The sequence below is a fragment of the Dasypus novemcinctus genome, chromosome 3 (assembly GCF_030445035.2).
Source record: "Dasypus novemcinctus isolate mDasNov1 chromosome 3, mDasNov1.1.hap2, whole genome shotgun sequence".
Lineage (NCBI taxonomy): Eukaryota > Metazoa > Chordata > Mammalia > Cingulata > Dasypodidae > Dasypus > Dasypus novemcinctus.
This window is the reverse complement of record NC_080675.1, coordinates 113694450-113712376: the sequence shown is the minus strand read 5'-3', so window position 1 is coordinate 113712376 and position 17927 is coordinate 113694450. Positions and strand designations below refer to the sequence as shown.

General features: G+C 39.0%; 1 protein-coding gene across 6 annotated transcripts in view; it reads right to left on the bottom strand.

The window, feature by feature from the left end:
• The window catches only part of GANC (glucosidase alpha, neutral C), a 99548-nt gene that overhangs the window by 69042 nt on the left and 12579 nt on the right, over window positions 1-17927 (bottom strand). For all 6 annotated transcript variants that reach the window (XM_058294005.1, XM_058294006.1, XM_058294003.2 and 3 more), the window contains 2 exons: window positions 15316-15443; window positions 3375-3557 (listed from right to left, as the gene is read on the bottom strand). In XM_058294005.1, the coding sequence (XP_058149988.1) occupies window positions 3375-3557; window positions 15316-15443 (311 nt within the window). The remainder of the gene's footprint in view (window positions 1-3374; window positions 3558-15315; window positions 15444-17927) is intronic.

Sequence of the window (17927 nt, the reverse complement as noted above, 5' to 3'; positions counted from 1 at the left end):
ATTATAGCATCCTACAATTAATGTATAACTATTTTTCCCTCCAAATCTGTCAATATTTACTTCATATAATTCCGAGTTCTGCTATTAGGTGTACATAGATTTATAACAGTGATATGCTGTGTTTTTTTTTTGTTGAATTGGCCCCTTTATCAGTATGCAGTGACTATGTTTGAATTTAAGGTGAGTCTCTTGTCAACAGTATATAACTAGGTCATGCTTTTCAAATTCATTCTGCCAATCTCTGCCCTTCTACTGAAGAGTTTAACCCATTTACATTTAAAGTAACTACTGGAAAGCAGATGTGATCCAACAGATAGAGCATCCACCCACCACACAGGAGGTCCAAGCGTTCCATACCCAGGGTCTTCTGCCTGATGTGGTGAGCTGGCTCATATGCAGTGCTGCTGCATGCAAGGAGTGCCAGCCCATGCAGGGATGATCCTGTATAAGGGTGCCCCCTGTGCAAGGAGTGGCCCCTGCACAAGGAGAGCCGCCCCGCGCAAAACCACAGCCTGCCCAGGAGTGGTGCCACACATACAGAGAGCTGATGCAGCAAATGATGCAACAAAAGAGAGACACAGATCCCCAGTGTGGCCTGATGAGAATACATGCAGACACAGAAGAACACACATTAATGGACACAAAGAGCAGACAATGGGGTGGGTGGGGGGGAGAAATAAATAAATACATCTTTTAAAAAAAAAAGTAACTACTGATAATGTAAGACCCTCTTCCATTTTGTTATTTGGTTTTTGTAGTCTTACACTTTTTTTGTCTCTCAGTTCTGTTAATGTCTATTTTCATATTTATTTGACTTTCTGTATTATACCATTTTAAGTTTCTTCTCATTTCTTTCTGTATAAGTTTTACATATATTCTCTTTGTGGTTACCATGTGACTTAAGTTTAACATTCTAAATCTATGATAATACATTTGAATAGATACCAACTTAACTTCAATACCATACATACATACTGTTCCTACACGGCTGTTTCCCCACCTTTTTTTTAATACTTTATACAAATTATATCTACATGCATTGTATGTCCAAAATCATAGATTATTACTTTTATTTTAATAATTATTTTTAATTAACTCTATATTTTGAGATATCATTACTTTTAAAGCACTTGTATTTTAGAGCCTGTAACAAGTAACAAGTGGGTTACACAGCAAAAAATACAATACAGTAGTACTGGCATTTATAATTACCCATATCATTACCTTTACCAAAAATCTTTTTTTCATTATGCCACTTTGATCCACTGTATGGTGTTCTTTCCCTTTAGTCTGAAGAACTCACTTCAACACTGCCTGTAAGGCAGGTCCAGCAGTGACAAACTCCCTCAGTCTTTAATCATTTCAAATGTCTTAATCTCTCCCTCATTTTTGAAACATAGTCTCAGATATAAAATTGTTGATTGGCAAATGTTTTCTTTCAGCACTTTAAAATATCTTGTCCCTTTGCCTTCTTGCCTCCATGGTTCCTGATGAGAAACTGGTACTTAATCTTACTGGTACTCCCTTGTACATAGTATGTTGCTTTTCTCTTGTAGCTTTCAGAACATTTACCTCGTTCTTGGCATTTGACAGCCAACTACTACGTGTCTGGGTGGTTCTTTTGAGTTTATCCTGTTTGGGGTTTGTTGGGATTCTTGAATATGCATATTCATAACGTTCATTAAGTTTGGTAAGTTTTCTGCCATTATTTCTTTGAATATTCCTTCCGTCCCACTCTCTCTCTCTCCTCCTTCCGGGACTTCCATGCTTATATTGGTATATCTAAATGTGTCCCATGGGTCTCTAAGGCTGTTTACTTTTTTAAATAGCTTTTTTTTTTCTGCTCCTCAGCCTGAACCATTTCAACTGTATTGTCTTTGTGGTCTCTGATTTTTTCTTCTGCCAGTTCTAATCTGCTGTTGAAACCCTCTATGGAATTTGTCATTCAGTTTATTTTTGTCTTCATTCTAGTATTTATGTTTGGTTCAATTAAAAAAATTTTCTTTATTGAGTTTCTTACAATGTTCATTCACTGTTATCTTGACATTCTTTAGTTCTTTCTCTGTGTTTTCCTTTATCTCCTTGAGAATACTGGAAATCATTTTTTTAAGTCTTTGTCTCATATGTGAACATTTGCCCTTTTTAAAAAATTTACCCTAATGATTCCATTTTATAATTAACAAATAATTAAGTAAAAGTATTCAGATGATGCAACACATAATGTGACTATAAAGTTTCATTAGAATTTTACTATTGTTGACAACTTGAGAATTACTATAACAAGTTAAGATTTGTAAGGTTTAACATGTCTGGTCTTCTGTGCTGATGGCTTCAGGATTTTTACTTTATTCCTTTGGATGGGCATTGTTTCCTGTTTTTCCATCCTGTAATCTTTTCTTTCACAGTGTATATTTAGTATTTCAAAGCATTAATTCTAGGATTTAGTCCCTGGGTTGTCTGTTCCCTAAGTTTATATCTAGCTAATAATATGACAGAGATTTGCTTGAATGCCAGGAGCTAACAAAAACAAACCAGTGCATAAAATCCCTTTCAGTGTTTGCAAATTGTTTCCGTACTGGTTAATGCTACCATAAGAGTTTAGCTCTTCTATTAAGAAGATCAGCCAGAGGTGAATGTGAAGCGCAGGGTCCTCTCAGTCCTTTCTGAGCCTGGGTCTTATGTTGGGTTGTGCTTGTTTCTGGCCCTAGGAATTCCCCGTTTACTGGAATTTGAATATCCCCTTTACTCCCTATGAAAAGACTCTCTTCCCCTCCTGGGAACTTTAATTGATGACTTAAAACTAAGTGTCCCAGTCCACTTAGTCTTAATTGTTTCTTACATTGCTTTACTTGTACAAAACCTGCTTCTTCCTGCAGGGTAAGTTATGGGAAGTTGAGCCTGAGAGGAATTTCCTCCTTCAGTCTTTCATGTTGCCACCTGACAGACTGACACTGACATAGAGGAAACTCAGTATGCACAGGAGTTACTATGCTCTCTCTGAAACATGGTCAGAAACCCACAAAAGGAGTGCAGGCTGGGTCCACATTGTGCTGGGGAAGAGCTAGGGAGGGGACATGCAAGGGTGCCTCAAGGTTCTCCTATTGCTTTTATAGCTTCATTTCCTTGATTTGGCATGCCCCCAGTTATTTTAATACTTTAAGTATTTTTGCAGGTTTTGAGAAACTTGGTTCTGCCAGTTTCTGCTAGTTATTCAAAGATTCTGTGGGGTAAAAGAACCCTGGAGTGTCTTATGCTGGCATCTTATTTGACTACAATCTCCATGCAAAACAAATTTTTATGGTGATGTTATCTATTCAGGCAACTGGTATTTCAATCAGATTTTAAGTTATATGTGAAATAATGTGCAAAAATACCTTTGTTTGGGAGGAATCTGTAGGTGCTCAAAGTATAACTGGCCTAGGGAGTTTATGCTCATCACAACCTCTCCTTCAGATACCAAGTCTGCCTTGAATGGGTTTGCTGTGATGTGAAACTTCAGATCTCCTTTTCCATATGCCAAAACCAGACTGTCTGAATCCTCTGAGCATGTCATCAGTCTAGAATATGAAGGAGGAAGACAAGGGAGAAAAATAAATGGCATATATTTGCATGGCTCTATGTAATTCTCAATTCAAAGATATTAGTTAATAAATCAATAATCAAGTAACAGCATAGATAAGGCAGTAGAGAGCTATCATCAAGAGCACAGATACAGGAAGCAGACTTGGCCCAGTGGTTAGGGCATCTGCCTACCACACAGGAGGTCCGTGGTTCAAACCCTGGGCCTCCTTGACCCGTGTGGAACTGGCCCATGCGCAGTGCTGATGCGTGCAAGGAGTGCCGTGCCATGCAGGGGTGTCTCCCGTGTAGGGGAGCCCCGTATGCAAGGAGTGCGCCCCGTAAGGAGAGCAGCCCAGCGTGAAAGAAAGTGCAGCCTGCCCAGGAATGGTGCCACACCCACGGAGAGCTGACACAACAAGATGATGCAACAAAAAGAAACACAGATTCCCATGTCGCTGACAACAACAGAAGTGGACAAAGAAGAACATGCAGCAAATTGACACAGAGAACAGACAACTGGGGCCGGGGGGAGGGGAAATAAATAAATAAATGAATCTTAAAAAAAAAAAAAAAGCACCATGATTATGTTACTATAAACCAAATATATTGTGTAACACATTGTATGATTCAGGAAAAAAAGTATATGTATCCAGTACATTTAAATGGAAATACATGTTTTTATACAACCATGTTTTTAGTTTTTAATTGCTCATATTTTCAATAATTAAATGTACAAAATAAAGTTAAAAAAAAATCAATCAGCTGAAGTTGGCCTTGCTGACTGCTGCAGGTATATGATGATAAAGGTGGATGAAGAAATGCCTTAAAAAAAAAAAAAGAAAAAAGAAAAAAAAGAGCATGAGCTTTGGAGTCAGATAACCTGGGATTGAACACAGCTCTAACATGCACCAGGCACGTAATTTTGGACAAGTTAATTAGCCTTTCTAAGTCTCAGTTTCCTCACCTGTAAAGTAGGAATAAAAGAAAAAAATTCTAGGAGTTTGTTGAAAAAATTAAATGAAATCATGCATGTAAAACACCTGGCACAGTGTCTGGCCCATAATAAATACTCAACAAATGTTAGCTATTATCATCATCACTATCTTGGTTTGTACAGATCCAAAATACTTTACTGTATAGGATCTAAGCATTTTGTTTTTCTTTCTCATTTCAATCACATACTCAGTAATTAAAGAAATAGCACAGATTTGGGTACTGACTCATTAGGTACACAGTGAGGTTGAACCAGCTCAAACTTTTATTTATCTGTTTATTGCCTGATTTCCATCAGCCCTCACTTTGACCGGTGTACAGTTAATGATATTTTGGATCCCCAGGGATTATGTTACCTCAGATCCAGTACTTAAAATCCCTGAAAGGTCTAGATATTTCCTTTTCTCCAGTGCTTAATCACCCTGGTAAATGGTCATAGGACTCTTTAGGGATGTAAGGAGGAACAGTATATGTTCCTGTTACATCCTTGCAGAGCCCATCGCCATGGATTCTTGGCCTCCCCTTCAAGCAAAAGGCTTGGGATTTGGAAACTAACTTTGCCTAGAGTTGATTGAGAGGCTGTGTTCACCAAATCTCATTGTTCACCAAATCTAGAGTTCTTATGATTATTCCATCAAGAAGCACCTACCTCATTTATTTCAGACCAATGGACCCATGATAAATTCACTGCCCTTAGGGTTAAACTACTTTGATTATTATATGGGTCATGCTGCATATTATGGAATCATGTCTACCTTGCCTCTGGGAATTAAATGCTGCCACGTGGCCTCTGCCACTTGAAGTCTCATCTCCAATAAAATCAGGGAGCCCATTTCAATGGCATCATTTCCCACCATTCTCCCCAGCCTCCAGAGAACATCCACTACAAGGCTTTTTAAGTAATTCCCTCATAATGTGTTTTTACAAGGAGAGAGTATCTTTTGGGTTTGCTTAGGGGACTGAATGAGCTGAATGCATATGATGAATCCACTTTAATGATCTCCTTAAGTGTATGGAGTCCTACATTAGGCCAAGGAATTTCTGGTGTCTCAGTTTCATTCAGCAAAGACTAGAGCTGAGTTCAGGTAATAGTTAACTAACAAACCAACCAATGAAATCACTCTAAGCTACCCAAGCTAGGGTAATGAAACTAGATTCTCTGGTCCATGTACCCATGTCAAGAAATTTAGCCTGATCTAAAACTATGTTACTTCCTTCCAGTCTAGGAATCCCTCAGAAACCATTCCTGTGCATGTTTCCCAGGTGTTTGACAATAAAAACTCTTCTAATTCTTTAGGCATAAAAGCTTTCTCCTGGGCATGCTGGAATCTCTGACAGTAGGTCTGGAGGCAGTGAAGGATGGCAAGGGTGAGGTACAAGGAACACTGGAATCTCCTTGTAAGGTATATCTTAGGTGAGGTCAAGCCAAGCAAGGAAAATCAACACTATAAGACAATGGAGGAAGAACTGCTAGAATGAAAGCTTCATTGGCATTTTAAAGTTAGGGTAGTTAGAGTTATCCAAATCTTCCCAAATGTTGCCGTTCAATTTTGAAGGGTCCAACTTTTTCCCAGTATAATGAATGCCCTAAATTCACAGACCCAGTGGGTTGTGAATTCAACTTATGATCTATTTCAGCTTTCCAGCCATTAAAACAAATACCATACAATGGGTTGGCTTAACAATAGGAATTTACTGGCTCACAGTTTCAGAAGACTTGCTTCTTTCCAGGGTTGGTATCTTCTGGTGGCCAGCCATCTTTGGGGTTCTTGTCTTTTCTATCACATGGCAATCCCTTTTCCTTTCTCTTCTGGGTTCAGTTTGGGAACATCTTAATTAATAACATCTCCAAAGATCCTATTTATGAATGGCTTTACACCCACAGGACTAGAGGTTGGGACCTGAATATGTCTTTTCTGGGGGACACAATTCAATCCCCAACATGTTCTATTTAGCAAACAGCAGTATAAACTCTGTATATGATTTTATGCTACATGGTCCCTCAACTACAAGAGATATGAGAGACTTTTAGGATTGTCACAGAAATATAACAGCTTCCTAACAATGTCTTGAGCTAAGACTGTAAAGTCCTAAGGTTGCTAATTTCTTTCTTTAAGCTATTCAGTGAGGTTAATAGCAGCCACCCCACTTAGAGTTTTCAATTCTATATAATCATACTATGCTATGGCACCACTAGGCTTTCAATAGGCACTTTATTCCAGTTGATCACAGGTGTAATTTAAGTAACTTTTGCCACTAATGGTAACCAGGCCCTCACTGCCTTCAAATCCAAATGGGTCAGCTAACCAAACTCATACTCCCTTCCTTGATGGTTTGTGATTATACCCACTTCTGATACCAATGACTCTATCAACCAGGACTCAAATGGAGATAAGAGAAATAACTCTATTTTAAGCAGAAAGGAAAGGACTTAATATGAGAAATTAAGAGTTTATGAAACCACAGGAAAGTTAGAATAGCAGGGAAACGGACTTTGGCCCAGTGGTTAGGGCGTCCGTCTGCCATATGGGGGGTCCGCGGTTCAGACCCCGGGCCTCCTTGACCCGTGTGGAGCTGGCCATGCGCGGTGCTGATGCGCGCAGGGAGTGCCGTGCCACGCAGGGGTGTCCCCCGCGTGGGGGAGCCCCACGCGCAGGGAGTGCGCCCGTGAGGAGGGCCACCCAGCGTGAAAAGAAAGAGCAGCCTGCCCAGGAATGGCGCCGCCCACACTTCCCCTGCCGCTGACGACAACAGAAGCGGACAAAGAAACAAGATGCAGCAAATAGACACCAAGAACAGACAACTGGGGGAGGGGGGGAAATTAAATAAATAAATAAATCTTTAAAAAAAAAAAAAAAAAAAAGAAAGTTAGAATAGCAGGTTCCTGGCTGGGCATGCAGTAATGAGAACTGTAACAATACTGTGTAACTGTTTTCCAATGAAACTTCTATCTTAAGTAGAATCAGGAAGTTGGGTAATCAGAAGTCATGGTGGCAACTGCTGGATCATGCCACATTTGCTGTAATTTGGGCTTCATGACACCACTTTTCTATTGATTTCAGAGTTACTCTTTTTCTTTTTTTTAAAGGTTAATTTTTAATCCAATCCCCTCCCCACCGCCACTGTCTGTTCTCTGTCTGCTTGCATTCTTGTCAGCAGCACCAGGAATCTGTATCTCTTTTTGTTCCGTCATCTGCTTCTTCAGCTCTCTGTGTGTGCAGTGCTACTCCTGGGAAGGCTGCGCTTTCTTCAAGTGGGGCGGCTCTCCTTACAGGGCACACTCCCTGCTAATGGGGCTCCCCTACACGGGGACACCCCTGTGTGGCACGGCACTTCTTCCGCGCATCAGCACTGCACATGGGTCAGGAAGCCCTGAGTTTGAACCCTGGACCTCCCATATGGTAGGCAAACACTCTATCAGTTGAGCCAAATCTGCTTCTCTCCAGAGTCACTCTTTAGCTGTCAGATCCTTACCAGAAAAATGGGTAATTTGGTTCTGAAATTAAGTCTCCTGTAAAAGCGTCTAATTGATGGAAGCTGAATCACATCAGGAACCCTAGCTACAAGGAAGTCTGGGAAATGGAGAAATGTAGTTTTTAGCTTTCTAGTTATAGTACTAACCAAAGGCCCTGTAGGAGAAGGATGGAACAGAAGCAGAACTAATATACCATATTTATCATACAACCCTAATATCACCTTGTCTCCAGACATGGCAAAGATAGCATAGGAAAGGAAAAAAACTACATTCTTCTCAAGTGCTCATATCTTTTTCCAGGATAGATCATATGTTGGGATAGAAGTCAGATCTCAATAAATTTAAAAACACTGAAATTATACAAGACATTTTCTACAATTGAATGAAGTTGGAAATTAATAACAGGAAGAGAAAGGGAAATTTACAAATTTATGGAGATTAAACATGCATTCTTTAATGTAAAGAATGTAAACATACATTGTTTCTTCTTTGAAGAAATTGCGAGAGAAATCAATAAATACCTCAAGATGAATGAAAATGAGAACATAACATATCAAAACTTTTGGGAAAAAGCAAAGGCAGAATGGAGAAGGAAATTTATAATCTTCAATGCCTATCTTAAAAAGAGCTAAAATCAAAGACCTAACTGCACACCTGGAGGAACTAGGAAAAGAACAGCAAGTCAATCCCAAAGCAAGCAGAAGGAAAGACATAATAAAGATTAGAGCAGAAATAAATGAAAAGAAGAATTAAAAAATGGAGAAAATCAACAGAACTGCAAGTTGGTTCTTTGAGAAGACCAGCAAAATCAATAAACCCTTAGATAGATTAGCAAGGAAAAAAGAGAGAGATGCAAATAAATAACATCAGAAATAAGGAGGACATTACCACTGGCCCAGCAGAAATAAAAGAAATCATAAGAGGATAAAATGAACAACTATATGCCAATAAACAAGACAACACTGATAAAATGGACAGATTCCCAGAAACACTCGAGCAAATCACACTGACCCTGGAAGAAACAGAAGACCTCAACAAACCAATCACAAATAAAGAAAGTGAAAAAGTCATCAAAAACCATCCCAAAATGAAAAGTCTAGGACGAGATGGCTTTTCAGATAGATTCCGCCAATCATTTAAAGAAGATCTAATACAAATCTTGCTCAAATTCTTACAAAAAACCAAACAGGAAGGAATGCTACCAAACTTACTCTATAAAGATAACATTACCCTAATTTCAAAGCCAGATAAAGATACTTGGCAAAAAGAAAATTACAGACCAATTTCTCTAATGAATACAGATACAAAAATCCTCAACAAAATACATGCTAACTGAATCCAAAAACACATTTAAAAAATTATACATCAAGACCAAGTGGGCTTCATGCCAGGTTTGCAAGGTGGTTCAATCTAAGAAAATCAATTAGTGTAATATACCACATTAATAAATTGAAGAAGAAAAATCACATGAATATCTCAATAGATGCAGAAAAGGCATATGACAAAATATAAATTCTTTCTTGACAAAAACACTTCAAAAGGTAGGAATAAAAGGAAACTTTCAAAATACAATAAAGTGCATGTACGAAAAACCTATAGCTAACATTATTCTCAATGGTGAAAGACTGAATGCTTTCCCACTGAGATCAGGAACAAGACAAGGATGTTCACTCTCTCCACTGTTATTTAATATTGTGCTGGAAGTTCTAGCTAGAGCAATTAGGCAAGAAGAAGAAACAAAAGGCACCCAAATAGGAAAGGAAGAAGTAAAACTTTTGCTATTTACTGGTGATATGATCCTACACTTAGAAAATCCTGAAAAATCTACAACAAAATGATTAGAACTTATGGACAATTCCAGTAAAGTGGTGGGATACAAGATTAATACACAAAAATAAATAGAATTTCTATACACTACTAGTGAGCAATCTGAGGAGGAAGTCAGAAAAAAAGTTCCATTTACAATAGTGATTAAAAGAATCAAATATTTAGGAATAAACTTAACCAAGGACATAAAGGACCTGTATTTAGAAAACTACAAAACACTGCTAAAAGAAACCAAAGAAGACCAAAATAAATGGAAGGACCTTCCATGTTCATGGATTGGAAGACTAAATATTAATAAGATGTCAATTCTATCCAAACAGATCTACAGATTTAATGCAATCCTGATAAAAACTCCAATACCCTTCTTAGTAGAATTAGAAAAGTGAACTATCAAATTTATTTGGAAGGATAAGGGACCCCAAATAGCCAAAAATATCTTTAAAAAGAAGGGAAAAGGATGAGGCTCAACCAACTGGGCTCCCTTCTACCATATAGGAGGTCCAGGGTTTGATGCCCAGGGCCTCCTGGTAAAGGAGACCCACGCAAAGTGCTGGCCCATGCAGGAATGATGCCCCATGCAGGAGTGCTGCCCTGTGCAGGAGTGCTTGCTGACACAGAGACCTGGCACAGCGAGATAAAACGACAAGAGACACAGAGTAGAAAAAATAAGAAGACATAGCAGAACAGGGAGTTGAGGTGGTGCAAGAGAGTAATCACCTCTCTCCCACTCCAAAAGGTTCCAGGATTGGTTCCCGGAGCCACCTAATGAGAATACAAGCAGACACAGAAGCACACACAGTGAATGGACAGAGAGAGCAGACAATGGGGAGAATGAGGAGGAGGGGGTAGAATAAATAAGATAAATCTTAAAAAAAAAAGAACAAAATTGGAGGACTCTCATTTCCCAACTTTAAAGCATATTATCTAGCTACAGTGGTAAAAACAGCATGGTACTGGAATAAAGATAGACAGATTGCCCAATGGTATCAAATCAAGAGTTAGGCAATAGACCCTTGCCATTAAGGTCAAGTGATTTTTGACAAGGTTGTCAAACACACTCAGCTGGGTCAGAGCAGCCTATTGAACAAATGGTGCTGGGAAAACTGGATATCCATATCTAAAATAAAGAATGAGGACCCCTATCTCAAACCAGATAGGAAATTAATTAAGAATGGATCAAGGCCCTAAATATAAAGACTAGAACCATAAAACTCCTAGAAGAAAATGTTGGGAAACATCTTCTACAAAATCTTGTGGGTGTTGGTGGTTTCTTGGACTTTATACCCAAAACATGAGCAAGAAAAGAAAAAAATAGGTAAGTGGTACTTCTTTAAAATTAAATACTTTTGTATTTCAAATGATTTCGTTAAGAAGGTGAAAATGGGGAAACGGACTTGGCCCAGTGGTTAGGGCGTCCGTCTACCACATGAGAGGTCCGCGGTTCAAACCCCGGGCCTCCTTGACCCGTGTGGAGCTGGCCCATGCACAGTGCTGATGTGCACAAGGAGTGCCCTGCCACGCAGGGGTGTCCCCCGTGTAGGGAAGCCCCACGTGCAAGGAGTGCGCCCGTAAGGAGAGCCGCCCAGCGCGTAAGAAAGTGCAACCTGCCCAGGAATGGCGCTGCCCACACTTTCCGTGCTGCTGACAACAACAGAAGCGGACAAAGAAACAAGACGCAGCAAATAGACACAGAGATAACCGGGGGGGGGGGGGGGTGTGGGTGTGGGTGTGGGGTGGAATTAAATAAATCTTTAAAAAAAAAATTATTAAAAAAAAAAAAGAAGGTGAAAATGCAGCCAACTCAATGAGAAAAAATCTTTGGAAACCACATAAATGACAAGGATTTGATTTTCATGTTATATAAAGAGATCACTCAACTTAATGACAAAATGACAACCCAATTAAAAAATGGGCTAAAGACAGGAGGCGCATGTGGTTCAAGCAATTGGGCTCCTGTCTACAATACAGAAGTCCAGGGTTTGATGTCCAGGGCCTCCTAGTGAAGGCAAGCTAGCCCGTGTGGCGAGCTGGCCCATGCAGAATGCTGGCCTGCATGGAGTACTGTGCAGGAGTGCTGGTGCAGCAAGATGATGCAACAAAAAAAGACACAGAGATAATAAGAGACTCAGCACACCAGGGAGCTGAGGTGGTCTAAGAGAATGATTGTCTCTCTCCCATTCTAGAAGGTCCCAGGATCAGTTATTGGAGCTGCCTAATGAGAATACAGACCCTGAAGAACACAGTGAATGGACACAGAGAACAGACAATGGAGGGAGGGGTGAAGAAATAAATAATAAATCTTTTAAAAAAAAAAAGGGCTAAAGACTTGAACAGACATTTTTCCAAAGTTTAAATACAAATGGCACATGAAAAGATACTCAACATCATTAGCTATTAGGTAAATGCAGATAAAAGTACAATGAGATACCTCACATCATACAGAATGGCCATTGTTAAAAAATCAGAAAACTGTTAAGTGCTGCAGAGCATGTGGAGAAATAAGAACATTTCTTCACCATTGGTGGGAGCATAAAATGGTGCAGCCTCTGCAAAAGATAGTTTGGTGGTACCTCAGGAAACTAAATATAGAACTGCCATATGATCCAGCAATACTGCTACTAGGAATATACTTAGAAGAAGTGAAAGCAAGGATGTGAACAGATATTTGCACACTGATGTTCATAGTGGCACCATTCACAATTGCTAAAAGATGGAAACAACTTAAATGTCTGTCAATAGATGACTGGATAACAAAATGTGGTGTACACATACAATGGAACACTATTCAGCTCTAATAAGAAATCAATTGGGGAAGCAACTGAGGAACTTTGAGGACATTTTGTTAAGTGAAATCCACCAGACACAAAAGGACAAATATTGTATGGTCTCACTGATAGGAACTAAATGCAATGAGTATACTTATGGAGTTGGACTATGAAGTGTAGGTTGATGGGAGACAGAATGTAAGTTGACAAGGGGAGATGATGCTGAGTGTATGTAGAATGTTTAACAAGGTCATTTGTAAATATGTGGTAATGCATGGACTTGATGGTAATACATTACAATTAATGTAACAAATACTGTTGATTTATTGATGTGATGGTGGCTGAAATGAGCAGTCTAGAGAGTTGGAGGACAGCTGGTGAATAATATAGGGAATGTATAACAGTGATTTTGGTGGTAGATGAGGATTGTGGTTAACAATCTACAGGAGGGAAACGGACTTTGACCCAGTGGTTAGGGGGTCCGTCTACCATATGGGAGGTCCCCGGGCCTCCTTGACCCGTGTAGAGCTGGCCATGTGCAGCGCTGATGCGCACAAGGAGTGCCGTGCCACGCAAGGGTGTCCCCCGCGTGGGGGAGCCCCACACGCAAGGAGTGCGCCCGTGAGGAAAGACGCCCAGCGTGAAAAGAAAGAGCAGCCTGCCCAGGAATGGCGCCGCCCACACTTCCCGTGCCGCTGACGACAACAGAAGCGGACAAAGAAACAAGACGCAGCAAAGAGACACCAAGAACAGACAACCAGGGGAGGGGGGAAATTAAATAAATAAATAAATCTTTAAAAAACAAACAAATAAACAAACAAAAAAAACCAATCTACAGGAATGTCCTTCTATTACAAGGTATTAAGGATGTAGGGATACATGGGGAAAATATAACTAATGTAATTTATAGACTATAGTTAATAATACTGTAATGTTTTTGTAGCAAAAGCAAAGAAGTTACTATATTAATGCTAAACATAAAAAAAAAGAATATGGGGTTTGGTTTTGTGAGTTATGAATAGGATTAAGCACTTTTTCTCTCTTCTTCAGTTTTTTCATTAATAAGGAGAACTTGATCCTGTCATTTAACTAATCTGTATTCATCTGTGCATCTTTCTGAACAGTGAAGGAACAATTGAGTTTGTTGTTGGAATTGGATGAGATAAAAGTGCCTGGATGGAATTTTTTAGGAGTAATGCTTCCATAACTTGTTGAGCTTCCTTTTGTCTGTTATTTTATTTTTTGAATTTGAAATAAACTTTGAATAAAAAGAGAAAAAGAAAATTATAGGCGAATTTTACTTATAATCACAGATATAAAACTAAAAATACTAAGGGATTTAGTAGCAGTGAAAATCATCCAGGATATTAAAAAAATAACATATTGTTAACTAAGTGGTTATATATATATATAATCTTAATCTCATCAACCAAACTGGAGAATCTTTGAGAACAGTCTCTTATTTAATTGCTCTAATATCTAAGTTCTTGAAATACAGATATATGAACAGATATATTTTAAATTTATGATGTTTCTAACATAAATTGAATTGACTTGTTGAACTATGTACTGCAGAAAAAGATGTTATTAATCTTAATCCATTCCTGTGGTTGTGGACCCAATGAAATAGGACCTTATGAAGGTGTTATTTTTAGTTAAGGTGTGGCCCAAGTTTATGAGTTTGGACCTTAAACCTATTACTGAAGGCTTTATGAAGAAAAAATCACATGGAGGAGAAGCTGGAAGTCAATGAGACCCAGAAGGAAAACAGAGGATATGGCCATGTGCATTGCCATGTGACCGAAAAGCCAGGGACCCAAAGACTGACAGCAGGACACCTCAGAATGCCAGTTTTTGGGGGAAACAGCATTGCCTTGCTTCCACCTCTATTTTGGACTTCTCCTATGCTCAAATGGTGAGTTAATGGACTCCTGTTGTTAAACCTACCTTAGTGTGGAATTTGTCTCAGCAGCCAGGAAACTAAGACAATTTGTTACTAGATTTTCATGGAAAAACAATCTATATAAAATCATGGTAATGATGTAGTGAATATCAAAGCATTTGGCATAATTTTATATTCCCTCAGAGAAATAATATGGAAGAAACAATAAAAATCCAACAGGAAAGCTGAGTTGAAATATCACTGGAAAGTGTGGTGAGAACTGATGAAGATTTTATAGGTATTTGAAAAATGCTTTAGCCCCCAAAGGTTTTTTTTCACCTAGACACTGATAATTCATTTATTTCTGACTCTACATAAAATTTTATCTAGTAGACTTCTGAGACTACCCTTAATAATATGTGAGTCAGTCCAACTGTATAAATTACTTTAAGTGTGAAAGTGTGGCTAACACATTAGATCTCTGGAGCCCTGCTGAAAATTTGAGTAAATTAAATAGCTCTTTCTACCTGCTTCTATGGTCTGAATAAATGGCTTTGTTTAAGAGAAGTAGAACAGACATCAATAGTTCTGCCTCTCCCTGTTAAAAAATGATGTAGAGTCAAATGTGGATGAAGAGAAAATAGAATGGAAAACATACAAAGTGGATTAACTGATCCCCAGATAACTGAATACTAAAGTGATGGTAGCTTTGAACAGACAAACTATGAAGCACATACAAAATCTACTACTCAAGGTATTTTTTAAAAAATCACATTGAGGGTATATCTAAGATACCTTGTTCCTTGGCTTACCTGACAGTGTTTGGCTTGCTTGTCAGGACATCGGGAACTTCATATCTTGGTTTCAGAGGAGCCTCTTCATTGATTTTAAGCCTGAAAATGTTTCCCTCTATACCATAAACTTCAGCCAACAGAGGAATCTGGGAATAGACGCAAGATTAACTCTTAACAGGTTACCTCAGTGACAGTCAATTATTCACATATTACGATCTTTGGAAAAGTATTTGTTTAAATTATTACAGGTGGTAGCGGATGTGGCTCAGGTGGGGTCCTGCCTATCACATGGGAGGTCACTGGTTTGGATCCTGGTGCCTCCTAAAGAAGATAGTAAGCTGGCGTGACAGGCAGGCATGGCAAGCTGACACAAGAGACACAAGAAGAAAAGATAAAGAGAGACACAACAAAGCAGGGAGCCACGGTTCTTGGTGCCTCCTAAAGAAGACGTGAACTGATGTGATAGGCAGGCACTGTGAGCTGATGCCACAAGAGACATGGAGAGGAAAAACAGAATGAGAGACACAACAAAGCAGGGAACAGAGGTGGCTCAAGCGATTAAACACCTCCCTGCCTTATTGAAGGTTCTAGGTTCGGCTCCTGGTGCTTCCTAAAGAAAAAAGGAAGACAAACAGACTCAATAAGTGAAAAACAACAAGGGGGTGGGGAGAAAAAAAGAAATCTTTTAAAATAAAATTATTACAGGCCAAGCCAATTAGAGAACAATGGCAGTAATAAAGGGGAAAGCTTCTCAAGAACTTGCTTGGCTATATACCTCTGGTAGGGTAAGAAACCCCTTCTATATGTTCTATGGCTTCGGTGAATATACAATCTATTTTGCAAACCAGGATTTTAAAAGAGTAAAAGATATTTCTGTTAATAATTACATTGGATGACTGGCATAAATTTTAACTGCCCTTAGAAAACTGGGACATATGATCATTATTACCTATGACAAATCAGACATCTTAAGAAGAGTTTAGTAAAAAATATCAGCTATCCAAAAATTTCATTGATATCTCAAATTTCATTTTTAATATTTTTATTTCAAAATATGAATACCTCAGGGTTAAGTAACAAAATAAATTTGAAAGCAAAGATTGTTAAAGACGGGCGGCGGACTTGGCCCAGTGGTTAGGGCGTCTGTCTACAACATGGAAGGTCCGTGGTTCAAACCCCGGGCCTCCTTGACCCGTGTGGAGCTGGCCCATGCGCAGTGCTGATGTGCACAAGGAATGCCCTGCCACGCAGGGGTGTCCCCCGCATAGGGGAGCCCCATGTGCAAGTCGTGCCCCCCATAAGGAGAGCTGCCCAGCATGAAAGAAAGAGCAGCCTGCCCAGGAATAGTGCCGTACACACGGAGAGCTGACACAAGATGACGCAACAGAAAGAAACACAGATTCCCATGCCGCTGACAACAACAGAAGTGGACAAAGAAGATGCAGCAAACAGACACAGAGAACAGACAACCGGGGTGAGGGGGAAGAGGAGAGAAATAAATAAAATAAATCTTTTAAAAAAAAGATTGTTAAAGACACTTTGTGCACTTTGATTTTGCCTGGAGTTGGTCCTCTAGGCCAATGGCAGAGAGAGGCTGTTGAGTGAGGAGAGAGGGAAGGCAGCTTCTGAAAAGATGTTTTTCAAAGCCATCATTTGGAGAGCAGGTAAAACACCCCAATGGAATTTCACTGGACTTGATCACTGGACTTGGAACTAAGTGGTTTCCCTTCTACTTACTTGAGAACCAACAGACCCAGAATAATAGGTTTCCTTTCCACTCTCCTAGAATGTCTCTGCAGGGTTTCACCCAGAGAACTTATACCTTGGTACCACCCCCAGTGGGGTCTTAAAAGAGAAAGATCAGTAAAACACATATACGCATACTCCTAGGTTTTTCCTTAAAAGAAATATTTTTTAAATAAAGAATATAAGTTAGTTTTCCATTTTAAAATTGCTTCTTACTTTTAAATTTCTGTCTTGGTCAAGTTATGAGCTAGATGTATTGAAAAATAATATATATAATTTAGATTTTTAGAACAAATCCAATTCCTTTATGGGGATTCAAGTATGTCTTTTTGTTGTCAGTATTACAAACATTGTCTATAAACAACTTAGAAAAAAAAAGATGCAAATTCCTAGAAAAAATAACTAGCTTTAGATTTCTACATTATGGAATACAGTCCTTTTTCTCTGTGAAGCCCATTAAAAAATGTCATACCCTTCATAGTAACCAATGCAGTAATCTTAATACTATGCTCAAATAATAATTTAAAAAGGGACAAGAGTTTAATGCTTAAAGCTAGAATAACTGGATTCCAACTGAGTGAAAGATAAAGGGTAAAAGGCTACAGAATGAATAATCATTGGGGTTCTCTAGTGGTAGATTAAATAAGGCTTGCTGCCCTAAAATCAAGGGAATTCCTCTTTAGAGGAAGTAAGGATTAGGGAAGCAGTCAAGAACTGCTTTCTGAAGAGGCTGGGCAATTCAGGTAAGTCTGACTACAATGGCAGAGGGAAGCGACACAGAACTCTGAAGAGAACATAGAATTTGAAAAAGAAAACACAAACCACTACCACAAAAAACACAGGAGAGTAGAAATGGTTGGATTCATGTTACAAAACAAGGCATC